At 39.3% G+C, this 14,252-nt stretch overlaps 1 protein-coding gene across 4 annotated transcripts; it reads left to right on the top strand.

Annotated features, from left to right (window-relative positions):
- Nucleotides 1-139: 139 nt before the first annotated feature.
- Nucleotides 140-12,672, top strand: VPS37A (VPS37A subunit of ESCRT-I). Of its 4 annotated transcripts, none has more exons than XM_042871160.1 (12): nt 140-216; nt 3,034-3,108; nt 3,976-4,090; nt 4,939-5,039; nt 5,940-6,156; nt 7,207-7,277; nt 9,349-9,476; nt 9,569-9,627; nt 9,714-9,782; nt 10,829-10,972; nt 11,647-11,727; nt 11,943-12,672. In XM_042871160.1, the coding sequence occupies exons 3-11, from the start codon at nt 4,046-4,048 to the stop codon at nt 11,725-11,727; spliced, it is 915 nt and encodes a 304-aa protein (XP_042727094.1). In that variant the 5' UTR covers nt 140-216; nt 3,034-3,108; nt 3,976-4,045; the 3' UTR covers nt 11,943-12,672. The 4 variants fall into 4 exon arrangements, with proteins under 4 accessions (XP_042727094.1, XP_042727092.1, XP_042727096.1 ...); XM_042871158.1 differs by having other exon boundaries at nt 195-322; XM_042871162.1 differs by lacking the exon at nt 140-216 and adding an exon at nt 275-322 and having other exon boundaries at nt 3,042-3,108.
- The last annotated feature ends 1,580 nt before the right edge of the window (nt 12,673-14,252 follow it).

The raw sequence follows: 14,252 nt of genomic DNA, 5'->3' as shown, positions 1-14,252 counted from the left end.
TCGCCGTCGGCTCCGCCCCGCTCCCTCCTCGCCCCGCCCTCCCTCTCTGACGGAGCGGCGCGCGGCGATGACGCGACTGGCGCGCGGCCGCGGAAGCAGGGGGGGAGGAGGTGGCGGCGAGGTGCGCGTGCGCGCGCGGAGGCCGGGCCGAGGTTCCACCGGTGTCCGGCCGCCCGTCGGGCCGCGGCGCGGCCATGAACTGGCTGTTTCCTCTCGGTAAGGGCGGCGGCGCCTCCTCGTCCGCCGCGCCGCTGCCCGCCCTCACCAGTCTCCAGCAGCAGAAGCAGCGGCAGATTGAGTCCCTGCGCGGTGCGCACGCCTCGTGAGTGGCCGCGGCCGGGTCGGGCGCCCCGTCTGGGCCTGGGCGTGACTTCGCCCCCGGAGGGCCCTCCCGCCGACCCCGGGCTGGGTTCGGGCCGAGATCGGACCCGTCTGTGTGAAGCCCTGACGGGTCCTGCCGGCCCTCGGCCTGCCCGGGGCGGGAGAGCGGAGCGGCTCTGCGGGACGCGGCCGGGAGGCGGGGGGAGCTTCCTGGGAACGGGTTAGAGGAACGTGCTTGTTGGAAGCGAAGGATGAAACATCCGGTGTAAAGGTTCTGTCGCTCAAGCAGCAGCGGCACGGCAGTCCTGCTGGCCTTGGGAGCTGCTCTGCTGGGAGGCACGGCTTTTCTTCGTTGAGAACGGACTGTACGAGAGGCTTGTTTTCCCTGGATGCTCACCGCAGATGTAGGCAGGGTTTTCTCCTGTTCAACAGCCACAATTTTACAGCACTAGACCTTTCTTCGTTCTGAGAAATTTCTGATGGCGGAACTGCTAATCAGTTTCACGTGTTCTTGATCTGCTAACCATGCTCGTCTCGTTTTGCAAAGATACCCACGCTTCAGGTCTCTCCATTTCAGTGACCATGTAAGCAGTCATCGAGCTTCTGAGGAAGCCGGTCCCTCTGAAATGGTTTGATAGCAATCTCCAAAAGCTATCTATAAAAAGGAATGTTTTGTGTTGTGTTCAGCTTATACCAAGGGTGAAAGAGCAACTGCTTGTGGTTGTAGACTTACTAGGTGCAAACAACTCTACTGTGAGTTAGCACATGGGAAGCACAAGTATAAAAATATTGCTTATTGCTGCTGTTTGCTTGAACTGAAGTGTGTTCAGAGCCAGTTTCACAAATATTTTGGAAAGGTGGCTCACTCCTCTAAGAAGTTTTCTCTTGGGTATGCAACACCTTACTGAACTAGATGTTTTTGTTGGGCCCGCCTTACTGAGTCCTATATTCCTGCTCTTTTTGTTGTAGTACAGAGAAGCTCACCTAAAGTTATTATTATTAAAAAACAAAACAAACAAGAAAAACAACAGTTTTCTTGTATTTGCTGTATTAGCCAAAATTAAGAATGTGGTTTTTCATGTGCACCCATTTCCACTTGGGAAAGAAACAATTCATTTTATTGGTCGAAGACTTTGCTTGTAGAAGGTTTCAGCACAATGAGGTCATTTGTTTTTTGTCTCCTGCTTCTCCTCTCCGTCCCCAGTTCCTATAGGCTGTGCAAGTGAGGGGTGCACATTTATATACCTGTCTCAAGACAATCTTGTGTCTGGCTGTTAAGGTGCTGACATACCAGTGTCTTAAGGGTAGGAATGTGTGAGAGATTACAGTGAGAATCCTTCAGTTAAGAAGGAAGAATGATGATTCCTGTGCATGGTGTACCAGAGGAGAACCTTCAACTCTTGTTTGTTTAGTTCTGATGTCTGATGGTTTCCTCAAAAAGCATGAGTTATCACAGAGGGAGAGAGTGGATACTGAGTTTCTTGGGAGAGGGATAAAGTCAGGCTGGGGGACATGTGGTGTGTAGCTGGATTTGTAACTTACTCTCTTTATTCCTGAAGCTCAGAAAGCTAGAGTTGTAAATTACATGTGCAAATGATGCTTTGGATAGATAGGAAACATGCCTAACACTGTAATAACATAGATTTGCAGATAACAGTGGTTGGGTTTTTTTTTGGGGGGGGGGGAGGGGGGAGGGGGAGAAGTAATTGTACAGATTGTATCTGGCAGAGAATGCAGGGGTATTTCTGAAATTGGCTGCAAAGAGGCTTTTAAGGAGCACCCAGCTGTGATTATTACCAATCCTAGCTGTGTTCCCTCTGCTTACATGGGAGCTTATGTCAGAGGAGTATATTAGTAACCATTTGAAGGCGGGAAACGTATGTGGCAGAGGAAGTGGTCTGCTTGAAAGCTTTGTTTTGACTGAGGGATTGTATGAGGCTGATTTTCTGCCCCTTCTTTAAAGCAGGATCTCATCCTAGGTTTACGTTGTCAGGTAATTATGCATCCAAGCAAAATCTCCTTCTCCTTGCATTCTTTGGGATGCCATCTTTCAAAACACTCTTGCTATGTGTAAAATCATAGAGTGTTTTGAATGTTGAAATCACCTTTCTACTAATGCAGCTGATTTTAAAGATTTTCCCAGAAGGAGCACATTTCAATTCAGTTTCATAAGTTTTTGTGAGAAGTTTTTTCACTTGATGGTTTCAGGGAGTCTGTCTCTTGATTATCCCTGCATTAGGGCCTTCAATTTTTGGCAAGTAGCTTTTCTCCAGGTAAAAGTTCTTGAAAATATCAGTGTAAGTGCACAGGACTTAGTGTATGCAACAAAAACATACCTATTAAATAATTTATTATCGTGTTAAGAAAGCAGCCAGTATTATTTGTGCTTTTACACTGCTTTGTAGGCAAGGTGGCAATACCTTGTTGTGCATGGGATGCAAAATAAGTTGGGAGTGTTGACAGATCGCCATTGCTCTGCCTGTATTAGTACTGCTTCTGATAATGCTGAGGTTTGAAGTTTTTTCCTTAATCTTCAGTATTTCATTATAGTATCCTAAAGCATATTAACTTATTCCAGTGTTTTCAGTTTTATTCTTAAAAAGCTTTCAAACGAAATAGAAAATGTCTCAGATTTTGCCTGTTTTTAGAGAATAGGTACCAAGGCTGTCATACTGGACATCAATTGGATACTAAAAATTTCTTTTTTGACAGCATTGCAGAAATTCAGAAAGATGTGGAATATCGACTGCCATTCACTGTAAACAACTTGACAATTAATATTAACATGTAAGTAAGGTGGGATATCTCTAAATGCATGTCTTAAAAAGTATAATTTTCTCATCAAAAGTAGTAATGGAACATAAGTAGGTCCATCTCATATCTAATTGCAGGAACTATTGCCCCAATTTGCCTTCATAGTCTTGGTAGTCTGACTGAAACTAGCTCTGTCCATAATGCAGATGCTCAGGTCAAAGAGTAATCATATTTTGCCATGCTCAGTTCCTGAGATATCTGCATATTTTTAACTGAAGGTGAGCAGTGGAAAACTCTCTGAAGATTTCTGAGTCTTTGAGTCCCTGACAGGTGAAAGCAAATCCTAACTGACTGATCCGATGTCAACTTCTGGTATCAGCTTTTACCACAGTGAAGCTTCTGGATAATGGTTTGAAAGTGATTTGTTGTAATATACCCTGTGAATTTGTTTGTGGTGAGGGGGTGCTTCTGCTTTGGTAAATGTTGATAACATTCAATTCTCAAGTTTTTTTTATTACTCAGCCCCGCAGTTTTGCTGACTTACCTGCAAAATTATGCTGAATACTTCACTTTAGAGTAATACAATTTGTATGAAAGTATTCTCAACACATTATAGGTTTTTCTTTGCCAGTGGACATAATTGCATCACTGTTCCTACAGTTCTTCTCAGTAAACGCTCTCCTGTTCCATGAAAATGTAGTATTCTAATCTCTGTGAAGTTTCATTACTGAGTTCTGATTTTGTAACTGAATAATTTTCTCTTGTACTTCATGGTGTATCTCCATAATGGTTTTCATAGAAGAGTATGGTTATGTGAACTACTGTGCTTTTGCTTTGCATAAGAAGCCTTCTTGAAGCACACTTTATGGGATGTATTAACAATTATTCTTGTATTTACAGCTTGCTTCCACCTCAGTTTCCTCAGGAAAAACCAGTCATCAGTGTTTTCCCACCTGTGAGACATCATCTAATGGACAAGCAGGGAGTATATGTGACTGGTCCACTAATAAACAATGTATGTATAGTTTGTATTTCCACATATATTAATAGCAATTCTAGTGCATCGTGGTAGATTATTGACAGTACTTGTGTTGGTTTGGTTTTTTCAAAAAGACTAATGCTGATGTTCATCCTTCTCATATGTTTTTGGTTTGAAAACAGATTCAGTACTGTTCAGTATACTGTTCATTCTGTTCTTACTGCTATTAATGAGTTGAGTATTCTACAGAGTTAAAATTAAGATAGCTTAGACTGTCCCTGTCTCTTCTTGTTAGTGCTGATAGCACAGTTCATGTTTCTCTATAGTGAATCACAAATTAGTAAGAAAGATGTTTTTAGACTGTTCTGTTACCTACTTCTTTCAACCCTAATCCTCTTAGAAGAATATCAAAGTTTTGCCCTAATAAGCAGGACTTTCATATGCTGTTCTTTTTTTTTTCTTTCCCCCCCACACCAAAAATGATATTGTTGGGGGAGGGGTCCAGTTTTGTTTGTTTAGAGTGACATTTCCTGAATGGTGCAACTAATTATGCGTTTGATCTCTTACATAAATCTTTTGGGCTCGTTAATTAAGTTTTCATTGTTCATCAGAAATTTTGTACTTAATTGATTCTTCTCTATTGACAATGGAATACGCAAAAAAGTTTTTCAACTTTCTGTTTCTGTTCTGAATGGCTTTGCTACTTAAAGCATTTGGAGGTTGTGCATAAGCAATTTACAGCAGACAATGCATTTCTGAAATGCATTCTGAAACTGCCATGTGGGCATGGTAAATGTTCATGCTCATATTTTTTAACTGCTAGATTACAGGAATAATTTTTCTTCTGTATCTAGCTTTAGTAATGATTTTTTCTTTCATACTAGTTTACAATGCACTCGGATCTTGGAAAAATTATTCAAAGTTTACTGGATGAGTTTTGGAAAAATCCACCAGTCCTGGCTCCTAGTTCAACATCATTTCCATAGTAAGTGTCTATAAAGATACTGATATGTAATCTTGTATAACTAAGTTAGCTTAAAAAAGATGGAACCAAATATTAGGAGGGCAGGAATATTGTGGTAAATTTACTGGGAGACACATATCTTTTGCATCTACACAAACTGATGTGTGTGCTTGATGACATAAAGTATTTTGAGAAGAAATGGTAGACTTGATGGGATTTATATGCTCATGCAACTTTATGTGCTTCTCTTTTCTTGAAAATGCACTAATATTTACAATAGATAAAATCTTGAATTTGCTTTACATCATCATCTGAGTGTTGCTTCTTTGTATTTTTCATAATGTTCCAGGCTTGGAAGTTGTTTTCCATTGCGCATGTGTAACTACAGTTTTAAATAATCATACTAAATATGCAGAGCCTGAGACATTACAGCCTTGTCTGTACACAGTGCTTTTTATGTCTGACAGTGATATTTGGATTAGATGAAGCTGCAGCTCTGAATTTAAAAAAAAAATAATGTTATTGGAGAGTGGTTACAAATGTGTTGTCAAAGCTGTTAAATTCTACCTTGTAAACAAGAACTAACGAATGACACATGCATTTCTCAGGATTTTAAGATATATATATATAATTTAAATTTATGTTTTAAGAAGTGTTTAAATAGTTGTTTTATTAGAATTAAGAGTGCGTGTGTGTTGGTTTTTTTTTGCTCTACAAGTAAATAGCTCAATAAAGTTGTGTGTTTGTTGCACAACTATATCCTTTTTATGTTAGAAGTAAATATGAGCAGAAAATGCCAAGTTTATGGTCTTGAAAATTCAATGGTGTGTCTTGTCTGTGGTCTAGCAATTATAATACCAATGATAAGAAAAGTGTTCTAAGCAGCTGGTTGCTGATGGCCACGGTTTTTGTTGGTTTTAGCCTTTACAGCAAACCAGCTGGAATGCCTCCATATGCTCCTCAGGGGTTTCCGTTTCTTCCTCCATACCCACCTCAAGAAACAAATAGAACAATGGCACCCGTGCCTGCCTCTGAATCAGTTTCTTCAAGTTACACTACAGAAAAGCCTGCTGCTCCCTCTTATGGCTTGATTGCTGATCTGCCACTACCTGTTCCAACAGCAGAAATAGTGCTTCAGGTCTGTGTATTGAGATTTACTGCTTAAGCCATCAGACACTGGGTGCAAATTCACTGAAAGGCATACATGGCATTGAATAAAACTCAAATAATTGTTTTGCTGGTGCTTGGCAAATGAAACTAATTCTGGTTGTGATGAAGGTTTTTTAAGAACAAACTTCAATTTGGCTTCAGCCAAACATGTTTTTGAGTTTCAGTGACCTGGAATGATGCTAATTTTTGATGCTAGTTTTTGAGCTGCGCTCTCGCCAGCAGCTGTGACTGTTAATCTAGGTACAGAAAATGAGGTGCTTTTCTACACAGGATTTCCTGCCCAAAGGCTGTCTGGTGAGAAAAGTGCGCAGTGTCGAGCCTTCATGTGTAGAACGTGAAGAGTTTCTCATTTTTCTGCTTCAAATAGCGTCTCTTTGTGGGTCTGAATGTCTGAACTTGCACACTCCTCAAACTCCTGCAATCTGGAGGAATTTTTTTGAGTGCCTTCCAAAAAGGAACTTCATAGACAAATGTTCAGTCTTCTACTCATCACAAGAATAAAACTCTGTCTTTAGAAGCAAAGCTTCTCTCATCTTGGAAGCCACAATTCCAGTTCTGTAGAAATTAAAATTTTGGCCTCTGAAGACAGATTTTTTTTTTTTATTTTTTTTTTTCCTCCTTTGTAAACTTTTTATGAGGGGTAGGAGGGAAGGACATGCAGGAAATCAGAATGTCAATTTCTTTTCTCTGTTTTCAGTTCCCCAAGCTATACTCCTCTCGTGTGTTTCCTCAGTTATTTGACTGTTATGAAATTAATGACTTAGCAAAATGCAGTGTTTTTTTTTTTCCCTCCAAAATTGACCTTTTTTTGACATGCCATCTCAGACATCCCTTTATATTTTGTTGTGATAATTGAGTTGAGACTTTCTCTGTTTGGAGACAGCATTACAGTTGCTTATTACTTTTTCTATTTTACTTGTTGCTGGTGAACATTCACCTCCATTTTTGGATTAATCAGGTTATCTACCAAAAAATCACTCTTCAAAAACCTGCTAATCATTTCTTATCTTCCATTTAGGTTGGCCAGAATGGATTTACTTACAAGATGCCTGATATTCCTGATACCTTTCCAGAACTTCTGGAACTGAGGTAAATAATTTTTCCATAGTCATTAAAAGGCAGTTACTGCTGTGTGTGATTTTGGTCATAATTCTGAATATATCACAGAAATGTCTTTGTAGTAATTGTTGTTACCAAACAACCAGTTACCAAAATTGTACAGTGAGAAAGTGAGCCAGCCTTGTGTTTAGACAGGCTTCTATTTTAAGGTTTTCTGAATGGGAACAGTACTTCAGGATTCAACACCAGAAAAAAGAGCATTTACTTCTGCTTTCCTAACTGTCAATATTCTGCTGTCTTCAGACGTTCACTAGTGATTTAATTGCTGCTAAAATAGTAGGAGGAAATTTCTAAATAGAAAAGTGACAGGGAAATGGACTTGAAACTAGTTCAGAAATAACATTCTCTTATATGGTTGGACTGTAGCAAAAGATAAACAATGGACTACTTTGTGAGCAGCTCACTGTATGCAGCAGGGTTAGATTAGGTAAATCCAAGTGGTTAGTTGCCAACTGTCCCAGGGCGAATCACCTCCATATCTGAATAATTCAATTCATATACTTATTATGCAAATATTTTCATCAAAATATATTTTATCGTGTTTCAAAAATTGTGTCAATTAGTGTTCCCAGCAACTCCCTCATTTGTAGTGAGACAGTCTTCTGAATCAGTTATCTGCGATTGGATACAATACTCATTAATTACGAATTCCAGAAGTTTTAGGAAGTCAGTTTATTCATTTTCTGGCCTTGCTTTTTTATGCTGTCATCACAGATTATTATCAATGTTATTGTCAGTGTCCTTTCAAAAAGGAAAAGGCCTTGGCAAAAAAGGGTTTGTTTGTTAGTTTCCCTGGACACCTTCTGAAGAGCTCGTGTTAAATTTAGCTAAGTCAGTTATAACTTTTAGCAGCATCTGCAATACGTAACATAAAGTTTGTACAGAGTATGAGAGGGGTGTAGTTGAAGTGATAGGATTTCTTAGCAATATAAATGTATTTAAAAGTCATGAACGGTAATGCAGTTACACTAAGTAGCTTTATTGGGTAGAGGTGGCAAGGCTTTGGTACATGGGTGCTGCACTGGGGGTCTCTGTGAGAAAGGGTCATGTTCTGCCACTGTGCCAGGCTGAGCAGCTAACCTCCTGCAGGACAGCTGAGCTGATCAGCAGAGCTGATGGCAGCTCTATGAAAACATCTTTAAGAAAAAGCAAAGAGTTGTAAAAGCAATGAAGAGTTGTAAAAGCAGCAGAGTGGGGGGTGGGAATAGGTGGGGAAAGCGTGAGTCCTGAGAACAGCAAGTACAAGAAAAGGAGGAGTGCAGGAGGGACTGTGGAGCAAATATTTACCTGCAGAGAACCATGTCAAAGCAGTCTATGGAGGACCCTATGCTGGAGCAGGTAGATATGCCCTGAAAGAGACTGCTGCTGCAGAGAGCCCACATTAGCAGGCTCTCCTGCCATGAGCTGCAGCCCATGGAGAGGACATACACTGGAGCAGAGGGAAGAGTTGAGGAGGGAGCTGCAGAGCATTGTGTTACGGACTGACTGCAATCCACATTTCCCTTGGGGTAATGGGGGAGGTGGGGGGGTGAGTTGGGAATAAAAGAGTGATATTGAGCCTAGGAGCAAGTTTTTATCTTTGTTTCTCAGCACCTAACTCAGTTGGCATTAAAATACTTTTTCCATGTTGAGTCTGTTTGGCCTGTGACAGAAATCAGCAGGTAGTTTCCCTTGTGTCTGTCTCAAGCCACGCACTTTTCCATCTTATTTTTTCCCCACATTCTGCTAAGGAACAGAGCGAGGGGCAGTTGGCTGCCAGGTGCCAAAGCAGCCAAGGTCAGTCTGCCACAGTAGCATTAAAACTGCTTTGAAGTAAGGCTTAAAATGTGGGATACATCTTAATACAGAGGTTTTTAAGCACACTGCTGCATAATAGAGCTCACAATCCATGAGAAAAGGGTAAAAAGCTGTGGCTAAGCGTGCTGTATCTGTAAAGTTCCTGGTGAATTCCTCAAACTTTTGTCTTTTGACAGAAATGAAAGACTCTTCGTGTAATGCTTATTTTTAACTTCGGATATGTTTTCTTTCTGTTTGAATGTAGTATATCAGAGCTGACCAATATGAATGAGAAAGAGGAGGTGTTGCTGGAACAGTTTGTGAATCTACCACAACTGAAGCAAGTCATTACTGATAGAGATGAGTTAGTGAAAAGCATTGAAGAGCTGGCAAGTAAGATGTCAAAAAAAAAAAAGAATATGTTTCTGCATTCTGAGAACTGAATCGTTTAAAATAATAATAATAATAGCAACTTTATTTTACAGAAAAAAATTTGTTGCTGGAGCCCAGTCTAGAGGCAAAAAGACAGACAGTGTTGGATAAAGTAAGTGAACAGTAAAATGTTTTTCAGAAATTAGTTGTAATATTTTGCTTTTTCAGGGGGAAAACATTCTTTCTTCTTTCTTTCAGTATGAGCAACTCACACAGATGAAAGCAGCCTTTGAAAAAAAGATGCAAAGACAGCATGAACTTAGTGAGGTATAATCTCTTTATCTTAAGAATGCTTCACTGAACTTAAGTTTTGATTTGTATCTTTATCCAAACAGAATATTCTGATTAGATTCTAATTTTATGTGAAATAATAAGATTCACATTAGAGATGAAATAAAGTGGTATGAAGTTCCAACCAGTTTGAGAGCAAAATAATGTTAAAATTGCACTGCTGTTTTTCTTACAGTACTGTAGAAACAAAGTTGGAAGGGCATATGATGAGCCTTTAGAGCTGCTCTTAAGTACTGTGGCATAGAGTTTTAAGAGTAAAATTATTTATAAAGAAGGGTTTAATTGTACCCATTTAACATAGCAAACTTGTAAAGCCGTACCTGATTGAAATGATTAAAACTATTGCTGTAGAAACTTAAATTCTGTGCTTCGCTGCGTATGCTTACTTTGTGCAGCGTGTTGCATATGCTGTTGAACTGGCTTCTGGCATTGAATTCCACGCAGTGCTGTTTTTAAGAGATTCATTTGGTCACTTAGACTTTCTTGTAGTAAAACATGGCCACAAAGATGATAAAGAACCTGGAGCACCTCTCTTATGAGGAAAGACTGAGTGACCTGGGTGTCTTCAGCCTTGAGAAAAGGAGACTGAGAGGGGATCTGATCAATGTCTTTAGGTGTGGGAGGCAAAGGGACAAGACCAAACTCTTTCAGCATCGTGCAGTGATAGGACAAGGAGAAACGGCCACAAATGGAAGCATAGGAAGTTCCACACAAATATGTGTAAGATCTTCATGGTAAGGGTGATGGAGCACTGGAACATGCTGCCCAGAGAGGTTGTGGAGTCTCCTTCTCTGGAAGTGATCAAGATCCAGCCTGGACATCTGTGCAACCTGGTCTAGGGAGCCTGTTTTGCATGGGGGTTGGGCTAGATGATAGCTAGAGGTCCTTTCTAGCCCCTCTGATTCTGTGATTCTGTATTATTCATGTATCCCATATTTATATAGCCATCTATCTTTTTTTCTTCTTGGTAATGTGGATTTAGATGGGCAGTGCAGCATTAATAGAAGTTTTTATTTTCTTAGAGTTGCAGTCCAAGCGCTCTGCAAGCCAGACTTAAAGTAGCTGCTCATGAAGCTGAAGAGGAATCTGACACTATTGCAGAAGACTTCTTGGAAGGCAAAACAGAAATAGATGACTTTCTTAGTAGCTTCATGGAAAAGAGAACGGTATATAAAATACAAGTCATTCTAATCTGAGAGATATACAGAATATAGGTAATAAATTAAGACAGATTTTGAGCAGTGCTATAATTCAGAGGGTGCTTTAGCAAGCTCCAAAAAATTTCGGTTTATTTAAAATAGAATCAGCGTTCTGGATGCAATAAATTTAAGGCAGGAATGAAAAGATCTTCTCCACTAGACCCCTGCCTGTGCTGTTGCAGGTATTTTTGTGCCAGTTTTGCCTGTATTGTCTGTAGATACAGGGAACAAAAATTTTATATTTGGAAGTTGGTATAGCGTGACATGTTATAATGAATAACGGTGAAGTTATTAAAGTTCTTTAACCAATTAAGTCTTTTGATGGCTATCTCCAAGTAAGTTGTAGGTTCAAAATCAGTGCTCGTGCAGTGATGAGTGCAACTTACTGTATAATGCACCTTTCTTTAAAGGTACCTGATAAATGCATTTGATAATAAAGGAAATGTTTTTAATGTATGCAGTTGTGGATGAAACAATGTTATCAGTATACACAGTTGTTCAGCCTTGAGTTTGGAAGGGAGGCTCACAGGTCTTTCCCTTCTTAAAGAGCCTATACAGTAGCTAAGTCATTAAAGAGAATCTGCAGTACATGTTGTGCAAAATTCCTTTCAGAATTGACTCTCCTGTCTCTTGTTTTCCAGCTCTGCCACTGTAGACGAGCCAAAGAAGAAAAACTTCAACAGGCAATAGCAATGCACAGCCAATTTCATGCTCCACTATAGGTAAACTGCTGTTTTAATATTTGTGATGAACTTTTTTTTTTTTTTAATCTACCACATTGTTACACACAAATTGCTAACTGCAATGGATTTGTTGCAATGCCTAGAGTTTTAATAATGCTTGGCTTGGGAATAAAGTGTGCTGCACCTGTTCACTGAAATTTAAGACACTTCCTGAAGGAGTTAATATATCTAATTTTGGAAATCTGTCTTTACAGGTTTCCTGCAAACTACATCTGCCAACAGAAGAGTGAAAAACCCAGTAAAGCACACTTTTTAATAACTATTATTTGCAAATAGGCATTTCATCTTATGTGGTTGTATTTATAGAAGATTGTATACAGAGCTGGGACTGTTTTTGTACAAATTAGAATGTCTCTTTATATTCTCATTGTACTCAAGAATCCTTCTATTGCAAACTTTGCACTAATTTCTTGTATTTATTGTTGATAGTTCTTATTATATTTAAGTTCCTGCTGCTATACCCCATTCTTCAAAGATTAAATATCTAAATATGTAATTTTGACTAGCTTTTTACATTTTTATAAAAGCATAATTCATATCTTTTGTATTTTGAAATTTAAAAGGATTTGGCTTGATCTGTGGAAGAGTTTGAGATAAGTGGTGATAGAGCTTTGGAAACTGAAGAAGTTCGTAATTGGAGATAGTCAGTAAATTCACAAGCTGTCTTTTCTTAAAGCCAAAATGTTTAAGAACAGTTTTTGTTACTTTTAAGTGATAACACAAAACTAATTATAGCCTATACTCTGTTTTGGATAAGCTGATCTGGATTAAGCAAAAGTTGTGTTGGAACAAACTGCATTGGAAACAAAATGGAATGAATGATCTCTGTGTAGATTTGATATGTTGCTCAGTAGCACCGATACACTTGATTTCAGGTGTGGCCTGGTACCTAGCACTGTAATTAAACACAATTTCATCTAACAATTTCATTTTCATGTTCGTTTTTACTTATTGAGAAACAAGTCAGATTACCTGCTAGTTTGTGTTTTGTGCCATGCGACTATGTGTGAAGAACTCAAAGACACTACAAAATTTAATTCAGAATTTCTTTTGAAGTAGCAGTTACCCTCTTGTTTTTAAGCAACAAAGGAACTGATCTGGCTACAGTTAGGTTGTGTGCTGTGTTAAGGCCAGTGATAAACTTGTAAGTGAGCCTTAAGTCTGCCCTTTAATCACTGAATCTTGTCTCAGGTTAGACAACTTGTTTGTTTCTTTTTTAGTGTAAACATGTATTAGATGAGAATGGCTAGGACTAAGCGCAGTATTCTGTAGGACAAAAATACAATCCCAAAGCACATCTATGTATATTCTCTCTTGCTCTTGCAAAAAGGCAAGATCTTGTTCTTGTCAGTGAATTAGACTTTTGTTGAGATGATGAAGTTCCAGAAGAACAGAAGTATTGTTCTTGAAGAGAAATATGGTAAAGAACTGAATAAGTGGTCTGTCAGGGAGCCTGCTTCTTCCTTATCAGGAAACAGTTTGGAGATAACCCTCTTAACAAAGACACTGTTCTATTTTACCTAGGTAGGGCCAAAGCATCACAGATTCAAGTCTCATTCTAAAGCAGGTCGTAGAATCATTAATGCTGGTTCGGAAGAGTACTCTTCTGTATCACTATCAGTCCTGTACTCACTACTGGCAAAATGGGACATGATATTTCTTTGGAACTGGAGAAAAATGAGTAAATCTGAAGTTAAGAAAAAATCTAACAAGCTTAATTGTAAGAAGTCAGTACCACAGGCTAGTGAATCTCCAAATGGAACATTAATATCAGTCCTGTTGTACTTTACAGTATTGTGGTTGTCTGTCTTAAACTACTGCCTTTCGTGGCAAATGTATTACTGCTGTTTGAGGTGGTGGTGGTGGTGGTTGTTTGTAAAGCTGGCCCAAATTCTGAGATTGGCTATCCCAAGAAAAATACAACTGTGGTCCAAATCAAAAAAGATACATAGGTGCCTGAAGAAAAAATTAATTGTAAGTGCCACTGATTAAGCAATAATGTACAGAATATCTTAAAAGGTAAATTCCACTGACTGTGCATAATAGTGCTTTTTATATTGATACAGTACTTCTGCTAATTTGATAACTAAAGCCCCAGTTCAACACAAACTTGCATGAAAGGTTTTCAGGAGGCTCTGGACACAAATCTCCCAGTAATGTGATTTCTGCAGCTCTTCCTCAGTTGGACAGCTGTTTTCCTTGCACATCTTATAATCCTATGGAATTGCTACCTTCTGTTGAACATTACACATTATGGTGCTCTTCTGTAGTGAGTGAATTCTCCAGCCAGGTCACTTTCAGAGAATTTGCTTCTCAAACTAGTAGGAGTTTTCCACACTTGAGCCTTTTCTCTTAGGTTATTTCTGTTTTCCAAGAGATCACACGTAGAAACATAGGGTTTCTCCATACAGTCCTTCCGATGGTAGTGAGGGAGAATCTAAGATGTCAGTGTTCCATGCAAGTTCTTCATACAGTGTTTCTTTTACAGGGATGTGAAAATCTGA

This window comes from Lagopus leucura, unplaced genomic scaffold, assembly GCF_019238085.1.
Source record: "Lagopus leucura isolate 7727_CA_CO unplaced genomic scaffold, USGS_WTPT01 Super-Scaffold_100004, whole genome shotgun sequence".
Lineage (NCBI taxonomy): Eukaryota > Metazoa > Chordata > Aves > Galliformes > Phasianidae > Lagopus > Lagopus leucura.
This window is presented reverse-complemented; position numbering and strand designations above follow the sequence as displayed.

Bases quoted from the DNA above. Each gene is read 5' to 3' on its own strand.
- VPS37A (XM_042871158.1), top strand. From the start codon at position 195: ATGAACTGGCTGTTTCCTCTCGGTAAGGGCGGCGGCGCCTCCTCGTCC. The intron at 5,040-5,939 runs GTAAGTGTCTAT...TGTTGGTTTTAG, and splicing joins AGTTCAACATCATTTCCATA to CCTTTACAGCAAACCAGCTG. The intron at 9,628-9,713 runs GTAAGTGAACAG...TCTTTCTTTCAG, and splicing joins GACAGACAGTGTTGGATAAA to TATGAGCAACTCACACAGAT.